Here is a 25,145-nt window from a genome sequence, read left to right on the forward strand (position 1 = left end):
TTAGGAGAGTGGAGCTTTTTCTGTGTCTTCCAAATGGGTGCAGAGACCCAAGCACTTGGGCCATTTTCCACTGCTTTCCCAGACACATTAGCAAGAAACTGAATCAGAAGTGGATCAGCTGAGTCTCAAACTGGTGCCCCTATGGGATGGTGGCATCACAGGCATAGGCTTAACCAGCTACACTATAATGCCGGCCCCTGTAGTGTATTCTATTACATTTATCTTCATTATCAAATCAAACAAATTCAGAATTCCTTATGCCCTTCCTTCCTGACCAAGACTGACCCTCAGAGTTCACTTATTCTAAATATATCAATTACAGATGAAAAACTCTAATGGGAAGTCAAAAGGCTTGATATAGATTACCAGCTACTTAGAAATAGAAGGACCAGAATATAGGTCTGACTTCTCCCCCACGTGTCTTATTAACACATGCCTCTCTTAGGTTCTTGATGAACACACTAGAAAAACACAGTACCCTTTAAGGGGCTTCTGCCTCAGTCTTGCCTGGTCTTGTTCTTGGACTCCAAAAATGTTAGGTCTATTAGAGTTACCCCAAAGGGTCTTTAACATCATATCCTCCGTTTCTATTGGCTGCTCAGTTTAAGAGTCCTTCCTCATCTCTGGCTCCAGAATACCAGCAGTGGATGCATAGAATCCTATAGCTAAATTTGATCATTATTTTATTCAAACACTTTTTTTTATTGCTTGAGGAAACAAGGACCCAGAGAGAATAGACTAGCCCATCTGTATTTCTGATGGTTTTTGTAGTCCATGAATTTGTACAATATTTAAATAGAAAACATCCTAGGGATAATACAAAATATTTTTTAACTTAGCAAATATAAATTTCCAAAGTACAGCTTATGGATTACAGTGGCTGCCCCCCCCCAATAACTTCCCTCCCACCCACAACCCTCCCTACTCCCGCTCCATCTCCCATTCCATTCACTTCAAGATTCATTTTCAATTATCTTTATATACAGAAGATCAATTTAGTATATACTAAGTAAATATTTCAACAATTTGCACCCACACAGAAACACTAAGTATAAAGTACTGTTTGAGTACTAGTTATAGCATTAATTCACATTGAACAACACATTAAGGACAGAGACCCTACATGAGGAGTAAGTGCACAGTGACTCCTGTTGGTGACTTAACAAATTGACATTCTTGTTTATGACGTCAGTAATCTCCCTTAGGCTCTTGTCATGAGTTGCCAAGGCTATGGAAGCCTCTTGAGTTCGCCGACTCTGATCTTATTTAGACAAGGTCATAGTAAAAGTAGAGGTTCACTCCTCCCTTCAGAGAAATGTACCTCCTTCTTTGATGGCCCATTCTTTCTACTGGGATCTCACAGAGATCTTTCATTTAGTTGTGGTTTTGTTTTTTTGGTTTTTTTTTTTTTTGTTTTTTTTTTGTTTTTGTTTTTCCCAGAGTGTCTTGGCTTTCCATGCCTAAAATACTCTCATGGGCTCTTCAGCCAGATCCGAATGCCTTAAGGGCTAATCCTGAGGCCAGAGTGTTGTTTAGGACATCTGCCATTCTATGAGTCTGCTGTGTATCCCGCTTCCCATGTTGGATCCTTCTCTCCCTTTTTGATTCTATCAGTTAGTATTAGCAGACACTAGTTTTGTTTGTGTGATCCCTTTGACTCTTAGACCTATCAGTATGCTCAATTGTGACCTGAAATTGATCACTTTGACTAGTGCTATGGCATTGGTACATGTCATCTTGATGGGATTGAGTTAGAATTCCCTGGCACATTTCTAACTCTACCATTTGGGGCAAGTCAGCTTGAGCATGTCCAAATTGTACATCTCCTCCCTTTCTTTTTCCCACTCTTATATTTAACAGAGATCACTTTTCAGCTAAATTTAAACACCTAAGAATAATTGTGTTTTAATTACAGAGTTCAACCAATAGTATTAAGTAGAACAAAAAAAATACTAAAAGGGATAAAGTATTAAGTCGTACATCAACAGTCAGGAAAAGGGCTGATCAAGTCACTCTTAATCCAAAATATTTTAAAATGTTATACATGGTAGTATAATGACATCTTATTCAAAAATCTCAAAGTATAAGAGTGAACAGTTTATATATGTATCACGTGGGAAGAATTTGATGGAAATTTGATTTTCAATCTAATGGGAAGATCGATGCCAGGATAATTGTCACTTCCCCATCACTCTTCTGGTCTATGACCACCAGCAGAACCTAAAAGCTACTTGAAAACTTTGAGTAAAATGATTGATTTTTTTTCCTTGGAAACTCAAAGAAGTTAAGTTATTTAAGGCTAGTTAAGGAAGACAGGTTCCAGATATTCTGACACAAAGAAATTATGATGTTCTTTCCACTATATGAAACTATTTTCTGTATATTCTGCCTTCATGACTTTTATTATCCAACTTTGTAAATCTTTTCACCATTGTAATAAAACTTACCTGGTGTTTCCCATATACCTAATGTCAGAAGTTTCCATTTTCATCTGTTTGATAATAGCAATATTCATTTCACATTATATATGAAGTACTTCATATGCATATTTATATTTGAATGGTAGAATAACAGGTATCTTCTGTCTACTAATTTGCCTTTAAAAATGCAAAAACTGGAGCTGGACCAGGACAAAGCCAGGAGTCCAGAACTTGACCCAGATTTCTCACATGGGTGGTAGGGACCCAAGAACTTGAATCATCATCAGCTGCCTTCATGACTGCTAATCAGCAGGAAACTGGATCCAAAGTGTGAGGACTCAAATCCTAGCACTCCTGTATTGGATGCTGGCTTGCCAAGTGGCTTGTTAATGGCTGTACCAAATGGCCACCATTTTTTCGTATCTTGATCCTGCTAATCATATTCTCATTCATTATTTACAGAAGTCTATGAATGTATTTGTGTTATTATTCTTGTAACATGTTCGGAGCAGAAGTTGTGGCACAGCCATTTAAACAGGTGCTTGGGATGCCTACATCTGTATCACGATGCCTAGTTCAAGTCTAGGTTACTCTGCACTTCCAATCCAGTGTCCTACTAATGCACCTGGGAGGTAGCAGTTGATAGCCCAAAGTCTCTGCCACCCACATGGGAGATGATTGAGGGATCAAGTTCCTAGCTCCTAGCTTCAGCATTGTCCAGCTCCAGCTTTTGTGGGAATTTGGGTAGTGAATCAGCATGGAAGATGTCTCTGGATATGTCTCACTCCACCTTTCAAATAAACACTTTTGAGACAAAGTGCAAGTACAGTCATTATCAAAAAGTTTAATTAGCTAATATAAAAAACACAGCCCTCAGAATAGTGTCTAGTATTTATTTTATTTCCCCATTGAGTATTCCTAATATCAGCTTCAGTTGAGAGCTAGTAGAAGTGCATTCTCTGTATGCCTTGTTTCCTGATACCTCCCATCACACACACACCTACATCAAGTCTTCTAATTCATTCTGCCCTACGTGCCTTGGGTAAGGCCATGATGACTGTTGCTCCAGATCCCATCCACAGATAAAGCCCAGATACTGAGCTTTATATTCTTGAGTCCCCTCATCCTCATAAAAAATAGCTTGAATCACTCAGATTTTTGAAATGAAACACAGCCAGTGGAGCCAGTGGAGCTTGTAACTGGACTCTGCTATCATGACCAGGGCTTACTGGCACTTGTTGTGTAATTGAGGCTCTCACATCTACCATAGACTCTGGGACTTGCTGACATTTCTGCATTGACCCTTCTGGAACAGTCCAAAGAGATGCTCTTTTCACAGAAACCCTCTGTCCCTGCCATGTGACCACTTGATGGAAGCTCTACCTCTCTGGTGTCTTTATTTCTAGATCCCATCGCATCTATACTGGCGCAAAAAAAAAGTAGGGAGGAAGTGGGCGCTGTACAGCGAGTGAAACTCAGGACCTCCTTCTGCCTGTCGACCACGTGGCCCCACATCTGATGAAGAGGGGCAAACTGGAAACATAGGATGGTCATGTTCACTCTGCTTCCTCTTTCTCTGTCCCTCTTTCAACCACCTCAAATCTCAGGACACAGTGGACTTTGCTTTTGCCAAATTCTGCTTATTCCTTATAGCTGTAGACACTTCACCTTGAACAGGTGTATTTTCTGTGAATGTTGTGGGGTCATTATGACCTGAATATTCCAGATTTCCTGTTAAATGTACACTTTCACCCTCTTTCCTCCTGCACATACTCATCCAAAGCTTGCACATGCAAATGGGTGTTTCAGGCCATTCTGGGTGGATTGAATACTCTGAAAGCCAATGGGGAAATTATATTATCAACTATATCATTTAATGATTATTTTAAGAATTTTTCTCATCTTTATCCCTGTTAGACTAACCTTTATTTTACCGACACTGATTCCCTGGTATGGTTAGGCAAAAAAAAAAAAAAAAAAAAAAAAATTCTTCGTGTGAGGGAGGAATGAAACAAATAAATTTTTAAAAAGCTTTTATTTAATAAATTTCCAAAGTACAGCTTTTGGATTACAGTGGCTTCCCCCCACCCCATAACCTCCCTCCTACCCACAACCATCCCATCTCCCACTCCCTCTCCCATTACATTCTTCATTAAGATTCATTTTCAATTATCTTTAAATACAGAAGATCAGTTTAGTATATACTAAGTAAAGATTTCAACAGTTTGCACCCACACAGAAACATAAAGTACTTTTTGAGTACTAGTTATACCGTTAATTCACATAGTACTACACATTAAGGACAGAGATCCTACATGGGAAGTAAGTACACAGTGACTCCTGTTGTTGATTTAACAATTGACACTCTTGTTTATGGCGTCAGTAATCACTTAGGCTCTTGTCATGAGTTACCAAGGCCATGGAAGCCTTTTGAGTTCGCAAACACCGATCTTATTTAGACAAGGTCGTAGTCAAAGTGGAAGTTCTCTCCTCCCTTCAGAGAAAGGTACCTTCTTCCCTGATGGCCTGTTCTTTCCGCTGGGATCTCACTCGTAGAGATCTTTCATTTAGGATATTTTTTTTTTTTTGGTGACAGTGTCTTGGCTTTCCAGAAACAAATCAGTTTTTTTAAATGCAAAATGTATCCTCCTAGAAGAAGATTCTTGACTCATACAAAAAGATCTGCCCAATAATGTTTGGAAATTATACTCCCTTAAGCCTATACTTTCTGACAATATATTTGGATAGATAAAATAATAAAGGTAGTTCTCAGGAAGCTAATAAAGGTTTAAAGAAAAAATTTATTTGTTGGATTATTTCCCTCATGTTTTGCATAAATCCCTTAAATGACAGGATAGAATTATATGTTCTTTGTAAAAATTCGCATTGTTTTACAGGTCTTCATAAACTTTAATTTATTGTCTTTTCATCTCTACACATGCAGTTTGGTATAGTAAAGCCAAAGATTCTTTTCAGTGATCATCATGACATTTCGCCAATATTCTAATATTAATTCAAAGCCATGTGTTATATAAGGGTTGGTGGATTTGTATGTTATTGATGCTGTTAAAGGGATTTATGAATCCTTCCATTTAAAGTCTGTCCTCAATGCACACTCATTTACTTTTATAATTTACAACTGATTTTTGAAGCATCCCAAATATGAGTAATCTTTCTCTTTATGCCTAAAAATTTTCTTCTATGAAATCTGTTTTGACTCAGCAGATCATATGCTGTGTTAATTTGTATATATTCTCTCCATCAATTTAGGATACCTATGTGAATGCCCAGGCGATTTAGTCAATTTGTGAATTGAAGAATGTTCTGAAGAGTTAACTTGCTTATCAATTTACAATAATCATGACTCCAGGAATATAAATCTAAGATCCTTAGTCCCACCTTGAAATCACCATCAATGGTGATTAAGAATAAATGCTACCTGTTAGATACTATTGTGGAGATAATTTTCTTATGTGGAAAATAAATATTGACATCTTTGAAAATAGCCATGCGTGTGGTGTATTAGAAATGAGCTATTAATCAGTGCCTGGGCTTCTCTTCAGCTACTGAATGGAGTCACCAAAATAGCTGATTCTGTTTACATTTTCCAAAAGGAAACAGTTTTAGATAATAATAGCTTCCTGCATGAAGTGACTCCTGTCTCTGTCTGTTGTCTTTTGCAGAAAATCCATTCGTGGGTCTATGCTATTCAGCCTGACATTGCATAGTGAGCCTCCTGTGGAAATGATAGCTCCGGGAGTGTGGGACACGAGTCAGCCATCCCCACTGACCCTGCAGGTGAGTGTCAGGCTATGAGATTAAAGCACACATGGCAAGTGAGGGCTGATAAATAGCTTGTTGTCAGTTACAGAAACAATTTCCTCCAGGATCACACATTTTAATAAGCTCCCCTTCTTCTATCCTCCTGAGATTTGTGAAACCTTTCCTGCTTTTATTTTACAGTCAGTACTCTCAAAGCACTTTCCTCCAAGCTTATATAACAGCAATTTAAAACCATTCTCCATCAAATAAGATTATGAAAGAGAGTGATGGAGTGTTACCATTAATATACTCATTATGTGGCATTCATTTTTATCTCCTATGTCAAAAACCAGTTATGGGTACACATTATTGACTTGATTCCCTACCCACACATGCTTCTGCATTTGGTCAGGTTTTTTAAAATCCCTTCTCTTGTACAATTTCTAACTAAGTAGCAATTCTGTGAGTAGTGGGAAAGAAACTGCAAGCAAAATCTATCTATTATACTGTTGTTATTTACTAAAATCCCTTCTATTCTCTTTGACTCACAATCATGAATGAAAGGCAATAAATGGCTCCAGGCTTTGGTCCCTGATGCTGTCAACTTCTTATGTGTTCATAATGGTAGTTGATCTTATTGGTTAAATATGAATCACAGACATTTTCATACATGGAAATGTGGGGAATAAGAACTTCCATCTCTACTGGAAAAACTGGGAATTCCTACCTTGGCCCTTGGCAGGACACTGTATGATAGAATTTCTCAGCTTCAGCACTACTGACATTTTGGACCATATAATTCTTTGTGTGGGGTCTGAACTGTGCATTGTAGGATGTTTGGTAATACATCCCTGGCTTCTACCCACTGAATATCAAAAACACCTCCAAGCTCTGACAACAAAAACCATCTTTGGATACTGTCAAACATCCTCTTGGAATAACATGTTCCTCAATTGAGGATCTTTGCTCTGGAGGAACTTAGTAGAGTTTCCAGACATTTGAGCTTACAGGTTGTGGCAGAGGAGTATGGAAGGGTATGGGATTTAGAAAGATGAATAGAAGGATGTAAAAATGGAAGTAAAAAATTAATAATAGTGAAAATATGGCTTCACTTATCAAATAGCACCAAACACCCTATCAAAAAGCAACCCAATGATCCAGTTCTAATCTGAAAACATGATGATGAAGAACAGAGAATATTCAGATCACATCCTGGTATAACACTGTGGACACTCAACATGTGAGGCCCCATTATAACAGGACAGAAAGAATCATCTCTATTATAAAAGAGGGAAGAGATGGCAGAGACAAGATGGTGGAACAGTGAGGGCGCACACCAATAGTCCGGGAAAAGATAGTTTAATAAAAGTGGAGTTACTGTAGCCTCAGGAAAAAACTGCAGAGGGAACTCTTCTGGATCTAGTGGATGTGACACAGAGGACCTACGGGGAGAGCAAGGTCACCCACCACGTGGAAGCCGAGCCACGGGAGCGGAGCCACGGGAGCCCAGCCACAGAAGTCGAGCTGCAGAGACTGAATGCCAGCGCTGGAAGGGCAGGTGAGACAAAACCTCAGTAGCCTGAGACATTGGCGGGGAAAGGCAGAAGAGGCCTAAGGCCCCACTGGGGAAAGTTCATCAGGCTGACTGGAGGAGAGAAAAAAAAATGAATAAATAAGGAGAACTGGCACGGACACTAGCCTCTCTCTCCTCTCACCTTACAAAGCAGAGCAAGGCAAAGAGCAGGCGCCATTTTATGTATGCAAAGCAGCGCCAGCCATTAACCAAGCAGAAAAACCTGACTCTGGTGGGGAGAAATAACAGGATGTTAGGATCTAGTTAAAGTGTGTGGAGCTAATGAACTGAGACTGTGAAAATCTGAGGAGGGGCGAGAGAACTCACCAAGTACACAAACTTGGTAACCTCGGCAACCCGGTGAGAGACTGCGGAGAATTTGAGACCACACTGAGGGCTGCATCAACTCTTTGTGTAGTCCCAGGGGTAGATTTCATACATTTCACAGAGGCCAGATTTCATACATCAACTACCCTCAATTCCACTCAGCTGTGTGGAATTACTTCCCAACTGAGTCAAAAAAAAAAAAAAAAAAAAGCACGAGTGAGAGAACAATCTGGGTGAGTCACCTTTGGCACACCCTTAACCCTGAAGAACCAAACAGAGCTCTCTGGCCACACCCATTACAGCCTCTAAGGATCCATCAAAAGCAGACAGTCCACTTAATCTAGAGTCATAGTATTACAAGAAAAAGCATCACAGCGAAGGAACCAAAGAATATCTCCAATATGCCAAACAAATGCAGAAACCGAGGTAACAAGAGCAAGGAAGACACTATGACGCCCCAAAATGAAAGAGAGACCCCAATTCAAGATTATGAAGATGAAGAGATCAAAGAAATGCAAGAAGCGGATCTCAAAAAATTGATAAGAACATTAAGAAGTTCTCAAAAACAAATTCTTGAACTACAGAAATCCTTAGTGGACAAGATAGAAAATCTCTCGCATGAAAATGAAATATTAAGGAGGAATCAAAATGAAGCAACTAGTAGAATATGAAACTGTGATAGTGACAAGAAATCTTAATGAAATGAAGAATTCAATAGATCAAATGACAAACACATTAGAGAACCTTAAAAACAGAATGGGTGAAGCAGAAGAGAGAATATCAGACTTAGAAGACAGAGAACAGGAAAGGAAACAGGCAAACCAAGAAAAGAGGAAATCAGAAATCTAAAAAATATTGTCAGGAATCTATAGGATACTATTAAAAAAACCCAACATTCGGGTTCTAGGAGTTCCTGAAGGCATGGAGAGGGAGAAAGGATTAGAAGGCCTTTTTAGTGAGATACTAGCAGAAAATTTCCCAGGTTTGGAGGACAGAGACATCCTAGTGCATGAAGCTCATAGAACCCCTAATAAACATGATCAAAAGAGATCCTCACCATGACACGTTGTAATTAAATTCACCACAGTGAAACATAAAGAAAAGATCCTAAAATGTGCAAGAGAGAAACGCCAGATTACTCTCAGAGGATCTCCAATTAGACTCACAGCTGACTTCTCTTCAGAAACCCTACAAGCTAGGAGAGAATGGCGAGATATAGCCCAGGTACTAAGAAAGAAAAACTGCCAGCCCAGAATATTATATCCTGCAAAGCTCTCATTTGTGAATGAAGGTGAAATAAAGACCTTTCAAAGCAAACAGAAACAGAAAGAATTTGTCGCCACTCGTCCAGCCCTGCAAAAGATGCTTAAAGATGTGTTACATACAGAAACACAGAAACACGGTCACCAATATGAAAGAAGGTAAAGGAAGGAAACCTCACAGCAAAAGATCACAGGAATCTCAAAGCATATATTAGAAAATATCTTTGGCAAATGGCAGGGCAAGTTACTACTTATCAACAGTCACATTGAAGGTTAATGGCCTGAACCGTCCAGTTAAAAGACACCGATTGGTTGATTGGGTTAAGGAACAAAACCCATCTTTTTGCTGCTTACAAGAAACTCATCTTTCCAACAATGATGCATACAGACTGAAAGTGAAAGGCTGGAAAAAGATATACCATGCCAACAGAAATGAAAAAAGAGCAGTCGTAGCCATCTTAATATCGGACAACATAAACTTTACCACAAAAACTGTTAGGAGAGACAAAGAGGGGCACTATATAATGATTAAGGGATCCATTCAACAGGAAGCTATAATGATTATCAATGTATACGCACCTAATTACAGGGCACCGGTTTATTTAAAAGACTTGTTAAGGGACTTAAAGGGAGACTTAGACCCCAATGCAATAGTATTGGGGGACTTTTCATCCTACACATAAAACATTTACATTTTTCTCAGCAGTACATGGAACCTTCTCAAGGACTGACCACATACTAGGCCATAAAGCAAGTCTCAGCAAATTCAAAAGAATTAGAATCATACCATGCAGCTTCTCAGACCATAAAGGAATGAAGTTGGAAATTAGCAACTAGGGAATTCCTAGTTGCTAATACACATGGAGACTGAACAACATGCTCCTGAATGAACAATGGGTCATAGAAGAAATTAAAAGAGAAATCAAAAATATTCTGGAAGTAAATGAGGATAACAGCACAACATACCAAAACCTATGGGATACAGCAAAAGCAGTGTTAAGAGGAAAGTTTATATCAATAGGTGACTACACCAAGACATTGGAAAGGCACCAAATAGATGAGCTTTCAAGTCATCTCAAGGATGTAGAAAATCTTCAGCAAATCAGACCAAAATCTAGTAGAAGAGACATAATTCAAATCAGAGAACAAATCAACAGGATTGATTCCAAAAAAATCAGCCAAACGAGGAGCTGGTTTTTTGAAAAAATAAACAAAATTGACACCCCATTGGCCAACTAACTAAAAAAAGAAAAGACCCAAATCAATACAATCAGAGATGAAAAATGAAACGTAACAACAGACACCACAGGAATAAAAAGAATCATCAGAAATTACTACAAGGACTTGTATGCCAGCAAACAGGGAAATCTATCAGAAATGGACAGATTCTTGGACACATACAACCTACCTAAATTGAGCCAGGAAGACATAGAAAACCTAAACAGACCCATAACTGACACAGAAATTGAAACAGTAATAAAGGCCCTCCCAACAAAGAAAAGCCCAGGATCAGATGGATTCACTGCTGAATTCAACCAGACATTTAAAGAAGAACTAACTCCAATTCTCCTCAAACTATTCAGAACAATCAAAAAAGAGGGACGCCAACCAAATTCTTTCTGTGAAGCCAGCATCACCTTAATTCCTAAGCCAAAAAAAGATGCAGCATTGAAAGAGAATTACAGACCAATATCCCTGATGAATGTAGATGCAAAAATCCTCAGTAAAATTCTGGTCAATAGAATGCAACAACACATCAGAAAGATCATCCACCCAGACCAAGTGGGATTTATCCCTGGTATGCAGGGATGGTTCAGTGTTGGCAAAACAATCAACGTGATACACCACATTAACAGATTGCAGAAGAAAAACCATATGATTCTCTCAATAGACGCAGAGAAAGCATTTGATAAAATACAACACCCTTTCATGATGAAAACTCTAAGCAAACTGGGTATAGAAGGAACATTTCTCAATACAATCAAAGCAATTTATGAAAAACCAAGGCCAACATCCTATTGAATGGGGAAAAGTTGGAAGCATTTCCACTGAGATCTGGTACCAGACAGGGATGCCCACTCTTACCACTGCTATTCAATATAGTTCTGGAAGTCTTAGCCAGAGCTATTAGGCAAGAAAAAGAAATTAAGGGGATACAAATTGGGAAGGAAGAACTCAAACTATCCCTCTTTGCATACGACATGATTCTTTATTTAGGGGATCCAAAGTACTCTACTAAGAGACTATTGGAACTCATAGAAAAGTTTGGCAAAGTAGCAGGATATAAAATCAATGCACAAAAATCAACAGCCTTTGTATACACAGGCAATGCCATGGTTGAGAAAGAACTTCTAAGATCAATCCCATTCACGATAGCTACAAAAACAATCAAATACCTTGGAATAAACTTAACCAAGGATGTTAAAGATCTCTACAATGAAAATTTCAAAACCTTAAAGAAAGAAATAGAAGAGGATACAAAAAAATGGAGAAATCTTCCATGCTCATGGGTTGGAAGAATCAACATCATCAAAATGTCCATTCTCCCAAAAGCAATTTATACATTCAATGCAATACCAATTAAGATACTGAAGAAATTCTTCTCAGATCTGAAAAGATGATGCTGAAATTCATATGGAGACACAGGAGACCTCGAGTAGCTAAAGCAATCTTGTACAACAAAAACGGAGGCATCACAATACCAGATTTCAGGACATGCTACAGGGCAGTAGTTATCAAAACAGCATGGTACTGGTACAGAAACAGATGGATACACCAATGGAACAGAACAGAAATACCAGAAATCAATCCAAACATCTACAGCCAACTTATATTTGATCAAAGATCCAAAACCAATCTCTGGAGCTAGGACAGTCTATTCAATAAACGGTGCTGGGAAAATTGGATTTCCATGTGCATAAGCATGAAGCAAGACCCCTTCCTTTCACCTTACGCAAAAATCCACTCAACATGGATTAAAGACTTAAATCTACGACCTGAAACCATCAAATTATTAGAGAGCATTGGAGAAACCCTGCAAGATATAGGTACTGGCAAAGACTTCCTGGAAAAGACCTCAGGAGCACAGGCAGTCAAAGCCAAAATTAACTATTGGGATTGCATCAAACTGAGAAGTTTATGTACTTCAAAAGAAACAGTCAGGAAAGTGAATAGGCAACCTACAGAATGAGAAAAAATATTTGCAAACTATGCAATAGATAAAGGGTTGATAACCAGAATCTTTAAAAAAATCAAGAAACTCCACAACAACAAAACAACCCACTGAAGAGATGGGCCAAGGACCTCAATAGACATTTTTCAAAAGAGGAAATCCAAATGGCCAACAGACATGAAAAAATGTTCAGGATCACTAGCCATCAGGGAAATGCAAATCAAAACCACAATGAGGTTTCACCTCACCCCGGTGGGAGTGGCTCACATTCAGAAATATACCAACAATAGATGCTGGAGAGGATGTGGGGGAAAAGGGACACTAACCCACTGTTGGTGGGAATGCAAACTGGTTAAGCCACAATGGAAATCAGTCTGGAGATTCCTCAGAAACTGGAATAGAACCCTACCATTCAACCCAGCCATCCCACTCCTTGGAATTTACCCAAAGGAAATTAAACTGGCAAACAAAAAAGCCATCTGCACATTAATGTTTATTGCAGCTCAATTCACAATAGCTAAGACCAGGAACCAACCCAAATGCCCATCAACAGTAGATTGGATAAAGAAGTTATGGGACATGTATTCTATAGAATACTATACAGCAGTCAAAAACAATGAAACCTGGTCATTTGCAACAAGATGTAGGAATCTGGAAAACATCATGCTGAGTGAATTCAGCCAGTCCCAAAGGGACAAATATCATATGTTTTCCCTGATCAGTGACAACTAAGCACCAAAGGGGAAACCTGTGGAAGTGAAATGGACACTATGAGAAATAGTAACTTGATTAGCTCTTGTCCTGACTGTTGATGTACAATGTAATACTTTATCCATTTTAGTATTTTTTTTTGTTCCAGTACTAGTGGTTGAACTCTGTAATTAACACACAATTATTCTTAGGTGTTTAACTTTTAACTGAAAAGTGATCCCTGTTAAATATCAGAGTGGGAAAAAGAGAGGGAGGAGATGTACAATTCGGGTCATGCTCAATCGGACTTGCCCCAAATGGTGGAGTTAGAAATGTGCTAGGGGATTCCAATACAATCCCATCAAGGTGGCATGTACCAATGCCATCTCACTGGCCCAAGTGATCATCTTCAGTTCACAATTGATCACACTGATAGGTCTAAGAGTCAAAGGGATCACACAAACAAAACTAGTGTCTGCTAATACTAACTGATAGAATCAAAAAGGGAGAGAACGATCCAACATGGGAAGCGGGAGACTCAGCAGACCCATAAAATAGCAGATTTCCTAAATAGCACTCTGGCCTCAGAATCAGCCCTTAAGGCATTCGGATCTGGCTCAAGAGCCCATGAGAGTATTTTAGGCATGGAAAGCAAGACACTCTGGGAAAAAAAAAAGACCTAAATGAAAGATCTCAGTGAGTGAGATCCCAGTGGAAAGAACGGGGCCATCAAAGAAGGAGGTACCTTTCTCTGAAGAGAGGAGAGAACTTCCATTTTGACTATGACCCTGTCAGAATAAGATCGAAGTTGGCGAACCCTAAAGGCATCCATGGCCTTGGCAATTCATGACTAGAGCCTAGGGAGATTACTGACGCCATGAACAGGAGTGTCAAATTGTTAAATCAACAACAGGAGTCACTGTGTACTTTCGTCTCATGTGGGATCTGTCCTTAATGTGTTGTCCAATGTGAAGTAATGCTATAACTAGTACTGAAACAGTATTTTACACTTTGTGTTTCTGTGTGGGTTCAAACTGATGAAATCCTTACTTAGTATATACTGAATTGATCTTCTGTATATAAAGATAATTGAAAATAAAAAAAAAACTTGGTTTTAAATTGGAAATTGCATAGAAAATCAATTTTTTAAAAATATCATGTAGGATCTCTGTCCTTAATGTGCTGTACATTGTGATTTAATGCTATAACTAGTACTCCAACAGTGTTTTTCACTTTGTGTTACTATGGGGAGGCAAACTGTTGAAATCTTTACTTAATATATACTAAATTGATCTTCTGTGTATAAAGGGAATTGAAAATGAAACTTGATGTGAATGGAAGGGGAGAGGGAACAGGAAAGGGGAGGGTTGCGGGTGGGAGGGAATTTTTTTGGGGGGAAAGCCATTGTAATTCATAAACTGTACTTTGGAAATTTATATTCATTAAATAAAAGTTTTTTAAAAAAAAGAGGGAAGAAATACACAATAAATTCCACAAGCCTACCATACTAATGACAAAGAAAGCAAAGTTCTGGTGGTCCAGCTTAATCGCATTGAATACTCATTCATATAACATATACGACTACTCTGAACCAAATATTGTGATAAACACCTTTACAAAATTCACTGCACATATAATGCCAAGCCAGGGAATTAAAAAAGTGCGCAGTCTAGTGAGAGAGACACATTTTCACAACTCACTGTCATTCTATCTGGCAAAAGCTGTATTGCTTGCAGGGACACTAATAGAATAGCCAAGATTATTCTAAATGAAAGCAAAGAAATGCATAAAATCTGAGAACTGAGTCCTAGGAGAAATGACATTTGAATGCCTTTAGTGGCGAGAGTCCAGTTTTATCATCTAGTTAGAGGAAAAGACGATCCAGCTATGTAAGAATGCACAATGGTAAAATGAAGATTCTAAAAGGGGCTGGCATTTTTAGAATCTGACAAGTTGGCTAAGAATAAAGAACAAAGTAGCAATGGTGGAAAGATCTTTAAGGTGCTAGATTGTGTGCCAGACTTGGACATGATTGTCTGGACTATGAGTCATAGAATGCAGTTATGGTAATGTTCCAGAAAATACCCTAGAAAGCAAGGAAAGTGGATATATGGACACTATTTGAGAAACACCTAGGTGATCTAAGTTAACTATCTAAGGACCAAGACTTAGCAGCAAAAATTTATATTTCAGCAACTTTTTTAGACAGAAATGAGTAGAACTTTAAATAAGAAAGTAGAAGGCTTCCATAAAATGGAAGGCTTCCATAGCCTTGGCAACTCATGACGAGAGCCTAGGGTGGTTACTGGTACCATAAACTAGAGTGTCAATTTGTTGGGTCAACAACTGGAGTGCACCTGCGCCTCATGTAGAATCTCTGTCCTTAGTGTGCTGTACATTTTGATTTAATGCTATAACTAGTACTCAAACAGTATATTTCACTTTGTGTTTCTATGTGAGTGCAAACTGTTGAAATCTTTACTTAATATATACTAAATTGATCTTCTGTATATAAAGAGAATTGAAAATGAATCTTGATGTGAATGGAAGGGGACAGGGAGCGGGGAGGGTTGCGGGTGGGAGGGAAGTTTTGGGAGGGGGAAGCCATTGTAATCCATAAGCTGTACATTGGAAATTTATATTCATTAAATAAAAGTTAAAAAATAAAAAATAAAAATACAATCAGTTGTAGAAAAAAAAGAAAATAGAAATGGGTTCCTGAGTCAATAGAAACATTTTTAGTTTCCAAAAAGTATTCAGAAAATAGATGGTCTTCAACTGAGAAATTGGATGGATTCAGTTTGGGATTCATTAAATTTTATAGGAGCCAGGGGCATGTCCAAGTATAGATATGAGTTTTATCGAGAACTATTGCATGTCAAATCCAGGCCACCTCAGCCGAGTGAGGTCTTCGAGTCTGGCCACTGCTAGAGCTTTGGGAATTTAGATTCTTGATTTTAGGGACCTTGGAGCAGAGGGAAGTAGTGTAGTAGTGTAGGTAGGAGAGGTATATTAGGCTATCAGATGGGAGACACCTTGGTTTTTCTCACGAGAGGGAAGAGGCTCATTTAAAAATTGATTTTGGCACTGTCTTCTGAACTACAAGTCTGGCACAGATTCGGTGAAATTTGAAGGAAAGTTTCAAGCATTCAACAGCTGCACCGATTTCAAGGGGAAACCTGGACCCATAACAGAGTCTTTCAGAGAGGGGGCAGGACATACAAATATTTCACCAGTGGAGCAATTAACTCATCTGATTTTTACACAATCATTTAAAATGATATACAAAGAACCTATCTGTGTGCTTTTTAATTGCTGATGAAATACACAAAATAAGAATTTTTAAGGTGGTAAAATCAAAACCTTTGATAACCAGAGCCAGTGTAATTACATACCTAAATTTAGATCAGAATCTTTTGATGTAATGATGGTGAGGTGATGGGGGAAATAGAAGCAAGTTCTGCAGCCAGTGTTTTGTTGAGTCAGTATGGGTCTTGGAAAGAAGTCAAGCTGAGAATGAAGAAATCCAAATTCTCGTCTTGGTCCTTTACAAGAAAATATTATTTGAACAATACACATAACCTTCCATAACCACCTCTGTACAATGGAAGTGTAATAACTCTGCCTGTCTGTCTCCTGTCAGGTCTAGACTCTTCCAGTTGCCTTTATTAAAGGGATGCCCACCGCCTTGCTGTAGGTACCCCTAGCATGACTAGGAACAATGGGTCACAGTGTGAATCCTTCCAGTCAGTTAAGTTGCCAGTCGCTGCAACGTGCTGACCAGGAGCTGTGAGTGGAGTGAAGTAGGTCTTCCTTCAGAGATGCGCAGTATTTCATCCCTCATCCTGAGTCTCCCCAAACCGCCTGCCTGTCCCTGAAGATGATACAGGAGGAAGGCCCTGTCACTGTTCAAGAGCTGAGAGTGGAGTAGTTGTCACATGTAAGTTAATGTTGTCCTGGTTCAGTTCCATTTTTCCCTCTTTAATCATCTCCTCAGTTGTGTCTAAATTCACTGTCACCTTCTTGTCCTCACCTTACTTAGTTAGCCCTGTTAGGTGATGCCCCATTTCATAGGTGCCCAATCTAGTGCGGGTTTACTGTCCTTGTGCTGGTCCTCTCTGCTCTTTAGTACTGTCTCTTCCCCCGTACTGGAGTCTCCTTCTCTGGCTTAGGTGTTACTGCCCTGATGGGTTCCCTGAACCGTTCTCAATACAGCTCTCCTCTGTCTCTTCTCAGACTTTCTTCTGTCCTTACCATGGGCAGTCTCCCTGGGTAAGGCCAACTGCTCATCGCTGTTCTCAGGACACATGTTACCATGGCTGCTCTCGTTCATTTTTGCTCTTTTTGCAAAACAGTTTTGTTGAGATATAATTCATATACTATACAATTCTCTCATTTAAAGCATGTGAGTCAGGGTTTGGCACATAAGATTACATCTCTGCCTACTTTTCTATCATCTCATGAATGCTGGTTTGAGGCCTGCCTGTTCCATTTCCACTCCAGTTCCTTTCTGGAGTGCCTGGGAAAGCAGCCGAAGATGGCTCAGCTTCCTGAGCCACTGCCACCCATGTAGGAGACTTGGATGTAGCTCTGGGCTTTTGGCTTTGGCCTGGTCCAGTCCCCGCTGTTGTGGCCATTTGGGAAGTGAACTAGAAGATGGAAAATCTCTCTCTCCCTCCCTCTTTCCCTTCCTCTCTCCCCTCTCTCCTCTCTCTTCTCTCTCTCTCTCCCTTTCTGAAGTTCTGCCTTTCAAATAAATAAATATTTAAAAAATAAAAAGAATGTAAATCGATAGTTTTATAAAATTTTCCCAGATTTGTACAGCTATCACCACTGTCGAATTTAGAACATTTTCATCACATCAGAAAACAAATCCCACACTGGTTAGCTTTCTCCTCCTATTCCGCGGTCCTCTCTAACTCTAAGCAGCCACTAATCTTTGTCTCTGTGAACCTGAGTATTCACATTTTATGTTACTGGAACCATACAAGATGATCTTTTGTGATGGCTTCTTTCACTTAGCATCAGGTTTCCAAAGTTAATTCATGTGATAGCATGAATCTGTAGTCATTCCTTTTGATGGTTGAAAAATGCGAATCTGTAGATACAGTGCATTTCATGAACCTGTTCATCAATTGCTGTACCCTTTGTTTCCACCTTTTGCCTGTTAAAGACATCATTGCTAAAGCTTTTGTGCATAAGTTTGTTGGGACGTGTGTTTTCATGTCTCTTGTGCAAGTAATCAGCAGTGGAATTACTTGGTCTCAACTATTTGTAAGATTTTCTTCGTAATGCCTATGGAGGTTCACTTCTGAGTCTGCATCTCTAGTTTCCATTCCTTGTTACTGCAGGCTTCAGGCAAATATGTGGAAACTCCCACTCAGATATTCCATTGGCAGCTTCAAATGCAACAGGGCCCAAACTGAGCCCATTTTCTTCACCAAAATCACTTTTGTGCCCTGAATTCTTTATGTCTGTTTATCCCCACTTATCCCTGACAGTCTCCCTTTGCCTCATTTTTCTCTCTGTCATCCATATTCAGTCCTTTTTGTATCCTGCCAATTTATCACCCATATTTTAAGTCTATTCTCTCAGTACTTCACCTCATCCTTTCTTGTTCAACCACTCCCTCCTGTATTACAAATGTTCAGCTGCTTTTCTTGGCTTTATATGGTCATTGCCTAATGCACAATCTGCATATTCACAAGTATAATCTTTGTAAAACATTAATCTCAACCCGTCACTGTCCTACTTTCACTTGTCAATAACTCAGTACTACCTAGAAGATTAAGCCAAAATCTATTTGATGGCTGCTTGCCCATTACTTCTCTTGCCAATACGTGTAATGCTTCAACCTTCAGTAAGTTTGAAAATGTTGTAGTTTTTGACATATGCTTCCCTGCTTTTCTTTATGTGCATTTATGATTATTGCCTCATATCTGCAATAGACTTCTGTACTTCTCTTTTTTAAATTTATTTGGCAGGAAGAGTTATAGACAGTGAGAGAGACAGAGAGACAAAGGTCTTCCTTCCGTTGGTTCACTCCCTAAATGGCCGCTATGGCCGGCACTGGGCCAATTCGAAGCCAGGAGCCAGGTGCTTCTCCTGGTCTCCCACGCGGGTGCAGGGCCCAACCACTTGGGCCATCCTCCACTGCCTCCAGGGCCACAGCAGAGAACTGGACTGGAAGAGGAGCAGCCAAGACTAGAACCGACGCCCATATGGGATGTTTGCGCTGCAGGCGGAGGATTAACCAAGTGAGCCATGGCGCCGGCCCTATACTTCTCTTCACTATACCCTACCCACCCCTCCTCTATGTATGTCACCATTACTCATCTTTATACTCCATGGACTCTCCACTATGCATCTCTTATACCCTTCCTGTCTTTCACCACAGAATTAAGTGCCCTTTTACTATGTTCATATAATACCCAATACATTTTTATCAATACATTTACCATGTTGCATTTTTTTTCAATTTTTATTTACTTATTTGAGAGACAAAGAGAAAGGCAGATTTTCTACATGTGGGTTCATGCCCTAAATGCTTGCAACAACTAAGGCTATGCCAGGCCAAACCCAGGAATGCAGAAGTCAATCAGAACTCCCATTTGGGTGGCAAATTTGGGAAACCAAGTCCTTGAATCATTATCTGCTGCCTCCCAGAATGCACAGTAGCAGGAAGGCAGATCAGACTGGATTACCAGGGCCTCAGCTCAGCGTTCTGGTACAGGATGCAGACTGTACCAAACACCTGCCCTACCACATTATATTCCTTTCCCAGTGAGAAATGTCTAATGGGATTGAGAATATTTTATTTCCAGCAACTATCACAGAACCTGGAATATAACACATGTTCAATGATTGATATTCATGCATATTTCTGATCACTACAAGAACCCAACCACAGACATTTTTATATTTAGCTCTTCGGTCTATATATCTGAACCTCAGTAGCAGAATGCTGTTCTTCCTCCTCTCAGTGGGCCCTCTCCTTAAACCAAAGATCTTTCCTGCTCATTCAGAGTATTTTACCTTATCCAGCACTTTTTATATGCATATCCCCCATTGTTTGTGTTATTAGGTAGAGAGAACAATCTTATTTTTTTATGTTCCAATGTATTTATTGATGTTATTGGTAATAACAAATCCTGAACATTACCTAAATATCCATCAGTCTTCCTGATTAAGTAAATATACCTAGTCAATTCAACATTATTCAACATTAAAAAGATAGAATTATGCATAATGTTAAAGCAAAAAAAAATACTGTGTGTAGTCATGACCCATTCATGTATATATAGAAGTTATATTTTTTAAGAAGCAAGAGGGGCTGGCACCGCAGCTCATTGGGCTAATCCTCCGCCTGCAGCGCCGGGACCCCGGGTTCTGGTCCCGGTTGCTCCTCTTCCAGTCCAGCTCTCTGCTGTGGCATGGGAAGGCAGTGGAAAATGGCCCAGGTCCTTAGGCCCTGCACCAGCATGGGAGACCAGAAGGAAGCACCTGGCTCCTGGCTTCAGATCAGTGCAACTTGCCGGCAGTAGCAGCCACTTAGGGGGTGAATCAATGGAAAAAGGAAGATGTTTCTCTCTCTCTCTCTCTCTCTCTCACTCTCTCTCTCTCTCACTTTTACACTCACACTCTCTCACACTCTCTAACTCTGCCTGTCAAAAAATAAATAAAAGAAGCAAGAGACACTTAATGAGGAGGATATTTAAAGCAGAACATCAGGAAGATGAATTGCCAGAAACTTTATTTTTCATTTTATATCTTTATGCCTGATTTAAATATTTATTTTACTGTGTATTTTTGTAATATTTCTACATAATTTTTTTAAGTAGCTCTTTTTGTAATACTGCTAAAAACATTTTGGAGAAATGTAATCACATTAATAGTTGCCCACAAGCCACAATCATTCACTGATACATATGGAATAGAATTTACCTCAGCCACACTGAATTTCAATACAATGACTAGAAAAGAATGGGCTTCCATTTTTTCTTTATAGATGTTACTTTAAAATTCATTTTATAGTAAAATCCAATACTATAGTTAAATAGTTTTCCTTTCTTAAGAAACTTTTAGCATATCACTGACGACATGACAAAGAACCTTTAAAATAATATGCTTGATAAAAATCCCTTGGGAAAACAATGTGTTATTATAGATTGAAGGTGAAGGGAATTTCAGAAAGCTCATGAAATAATGAAATTAAAAAATTATTTTGGTGCAAAATCTATGCATGATTTCTTCATAATACACATTTTCTCTTAAAATGTCCTCCTCCATACCCTAAGAACTATAAATACCCTGCTAAATATGTATCTTAGAGAAACTTAGAGATTCATCATCCTGACACTTGCACAAAAATGTTCACAGCACCAGCACCCGCAATAGCAAAACCAAAGGCTAACGTGGAAACCACCAAAATATTTCTTAACAGGAAAATAGTTGTATTAATTCTAATATATCCATCCACAGTAATACTACAATGTGAAAATAATTACATAAATATATGCTGAAAAGAAGACACAAAAGAAACATGCAATGTGAAGCCATGTATATCCTGCTTAGGGACATATATTCAGAGAGTACAACCTAGGAAATACAGATCGGGAACTATCTGGGAGTAGGGGGAATGGTTTGATCTGAAAGGAGCACACTTGGAGGGCTTTGAGAAGCCAGCAGTGTTATGTTTCAGGCCTTGACAGTGATTTAGAATTTTCCTCAAAATATGCATGTGTTTTTTTAAACACTTCTCTCTATGCATATTTATCGTAATTTAAAAACAAAAATAAAGCAAAGCACCCTATACCACTGTGCATTAAATCCGCAGTTCCTGATGACCAGTATTCTACAGTTTCAAGGGGCATCTCAGTCTTATTATTGATATGGGGTTCTTAGAACGCACAGTTCGAGTTGCAGTGTAACAAATCTATTACCCTCATTGCAAAACCACCATGTGCACTCCTCTTTAATGACTATTTCCTTGAAACTGACCACCACTGCCACAGAGTGGTCAGTAACCTTCCTTCCTCTGAATTGTAGTAAAACCTATGTTCTTGGAACAGGGTAACAGAATCATGAGGATCCCATCCAGCCCAAGAAACACCCAATGGGCATTACTATGGGAGTGGGCAGCAGGGATGTTTACAACTGCTCCCACAGCAGTCCCAATTCCTGAAGGAGCTATGGTGGCCAAATTTAAAGGGGAGACGGGTAAGAAGAATTAGAACAAGATAGATGAATGCAACACAAGTCAGTGTGTAATGAGGTGTGATTTGGAAGGGGAGATGATCTGGTCTGAATATTTTGTGGCACATTAGAGGAAAGACCCCATCATGTTGTTGTTGTTCTTGAATACTCAAGGCTTGAGGTAGAAGTGTGACAAGGAGGTCTTAGGGAACATGTGGTTTAGATGCTTAGAGGTTGTCAGCCACACTGTAGGAGGAGGAGCAGAGTCGTGTGTTTGCCATGCTTACTGGTTTCAAGTGTGTCTTTGGGGAGCTCTGCATGAATTGTTCCCATGTATTTTTTGTTATGTATACATATTCACTTCACTTGCACTTCAGGTTTCCTGGAGGTAATGGACACCACTTGTATTTTTAACTTCCATGATACTCAAAACTACTCTAGAGCAAGTCCATGAGTCTAGACTTTGGGAAACTTCTCTCTTGTAAAAATTATGATGAAAGGCAACTGGGAGAAACGCCAATATTGTCTATTGGTGATTTACTCATCAGCAACCATTTAGCTTTATAACTCAGGAAAAAATGTATTTTGATAAAGGGACTCACTCATATATTGAATATAAAAATAATTTCCCAAGTGAAATAATTCAAAACTTACAACAGGTTTGTGCATATGAGTACTTTGCAATTCTAATCCATCATCTTTAGTTTTCTTCATCTTCTGTGATTTCCTTAGTTCCAACATAAAATTTGACTAATCTATTAGATGCTTTTTCTATTATTTTTGTTCCAAGTACTTTAAAAGCAGTAGGACACATAAAGAATAACATGTGAACTACTAGTACTGAATGTACCTCCATGTAAGGCACTGAGTTAGTCTTTTCAGATTAATTGTTGTCAAGAGGAAAAATTTGCTGCAATATTGTTTTGGCTTAGCATATCTATTTTATCATGTTGGAGTAGCTATTGATAAAACAAAATTATATAAAAATAAAAATTGCAACAAATTTTAGAGATTATAGCATGAAATTTCAAAAATGTTTTCAAATATTTTAACTACATTTCAAACTGTAACTCACATAGTCTATAATGTTACCCAAGTCTCTTTGAGACAAACATAACATCATTTATCAGAGAAAACTAAATTATGTAAACTTTTCTAGTTTTAAAATAAAAGATAAGCCATGTGTGATAACCCTAAGAAAATACACAGAACACTAAAATATCCAGGTCATGTACGTAGTTTGTAACTCTCTTTTTTAAACTGTTGTTTTATTTACTAGCATCAGATTAACGTTGAGTCTTGGTTTAATTAAAAGCACATTGAGACAGTTATAAAGGAAGCATGAATTCTAGCTGTCTCTAAAGCTAAACTACAGTGTTAAGCAAAAAAAAAATCCCATTTGATTATGTAACATATTTTCAAAAGAGGTTCTATTCCAGAAAAGAGTTCACTCTCATGTCTACAAATGGTTGCAAGACTTACTTCACATTATAGAGCCTGACATAAAGTAACTCTTTGTATTTTCCAAATGATGACATGGAAAAATAATTGCTACTCTCAACTTTCATCAATTTCATAATAGATATTTTAACACTGAAATGTACAAAGGATATATTCATAGCATTAAGCAAAATATATTTAGCTTTATGCAAAGTTTATATATTGTTACTACTCCCATTTCTCTCTCATACAGTAATCGTAGCTGCCAATCTATAAAATTTGTCAAAATTATTGGCCAAATATGCATTTTTAAACACTAAGTTCAAATTGTAATGATTCATTTAAAACTTATTTTAAAGTAATAGCATAGAAAACAGTTGTTCTTTACTCTCTATACCTCTATAAAACAGACCAGTAAGTGGAAAATGCAGAGTTACCATCAATATAGGACAAATCATTTCTTTATTTCAGATCGATTTTCCACCTACTGGATGGGAGTACATGAAACCCGATTCTGAAGAGAACAGAACTGCTCCTGAAAAACCACCGAAAGAATGTTTGAAACATATAGGCAGACTCTCACAGAGACAGTCTCCTGTACTGTAAGTGTCTGGGATCTTGGGAATGCCTTTGGCCTGCTGTCCGTGATGTAATCAATCATACTTGAAGCACTCCTGTCATTGGAGAGTGAAGTTTCCTTCCCACAAAGCTCCTTTAATTCCATAAAGCCATGCCTGCTGAGTGGCGAATTAATGTCTAGGAGGTGACCAAGTTATTGTTATGCTTTGAAAGATGATTTTTCCTGTGATGATTTTAAACTTTAAGTAAAAATGGTGTAAATGATTCTATTCAAAACAACAAAGCAGAATGTGACGAGATAGATACCAGCACAGAACAGTGACAGCCATTGCTCAGTCACCCTCAGGTGGGTGGGAAGTTGTTCTAATTAACAGAAAAAGTAAAATTTAATTGTCATGGCGAACTAAGAAAAGAACAGCAATAAAATCATATGTTAATAGTGCTTAAGTAGTGACTAAGCAGTAGTTAGATTTTGTCAAGCAGCAATTCTGTAAATAAAACTACAATTCCAGGAGAAATGAGGTGACATTTGTGCTTGCTACTTGACAATGTGTAAGTCACAGCTGTGTTCATTAATAATGTGCTAACACTGAGAAAGTAGTTTTATATATTATATAATTACATATTTTATATATTAATACACACATACTATGTTAAGATATAAAACACAATAAGGCATCTTAGCAAAAAATGTGAGATATTTGGAGGTTCTGTTCAGGAGAGTT

At 38.5% G+C, this 25,145-nt stretch overlaps 1 protein-coding gene across 2 annotated transcripts in view; it reads left to right on the forward strand.

Moving 5' to 3' along the window:
• Nucleotides 1-25,145, forward strand: part of PIK3C2G (phosphatidylinositol-4-phosphate 3-kinase catalytic subunit type 2 gamma) — a 445,304-nt gene that overhangs the window by 148,688 nt on the left and 271,471 nt on the right. For both annotated transcript variants that reach the window (XM_062194891.1, XM_062194892.1), the window contains exons 15-16: nt 6,104-6,218; nt 24,313-24,443. In XM_062194891.1, coding sequence (XP_062050875.1) covers nt 6,104-6,218; nt 24,313-24,443 — 246 coding nt within the window. The remainder of the gene's footprint in view (nt 1-6,103; nt 6,219-24,312; nt 24,444-25,145) is intronic.

Source organism: Lepus europaeus, chromosome 6 (genome assembly GCF_033115175.1).
Source record: "Lepus europaeus isolate LE1 chromosome 6, mLepTim1.pri, whole genome shotgun sequence".
Lineage (NCBI taxonomy): Eukaryota > Metazoa > Chordata > Mammalia > Lagomorpha > Leporidae > Lepus > Lepus europaeus.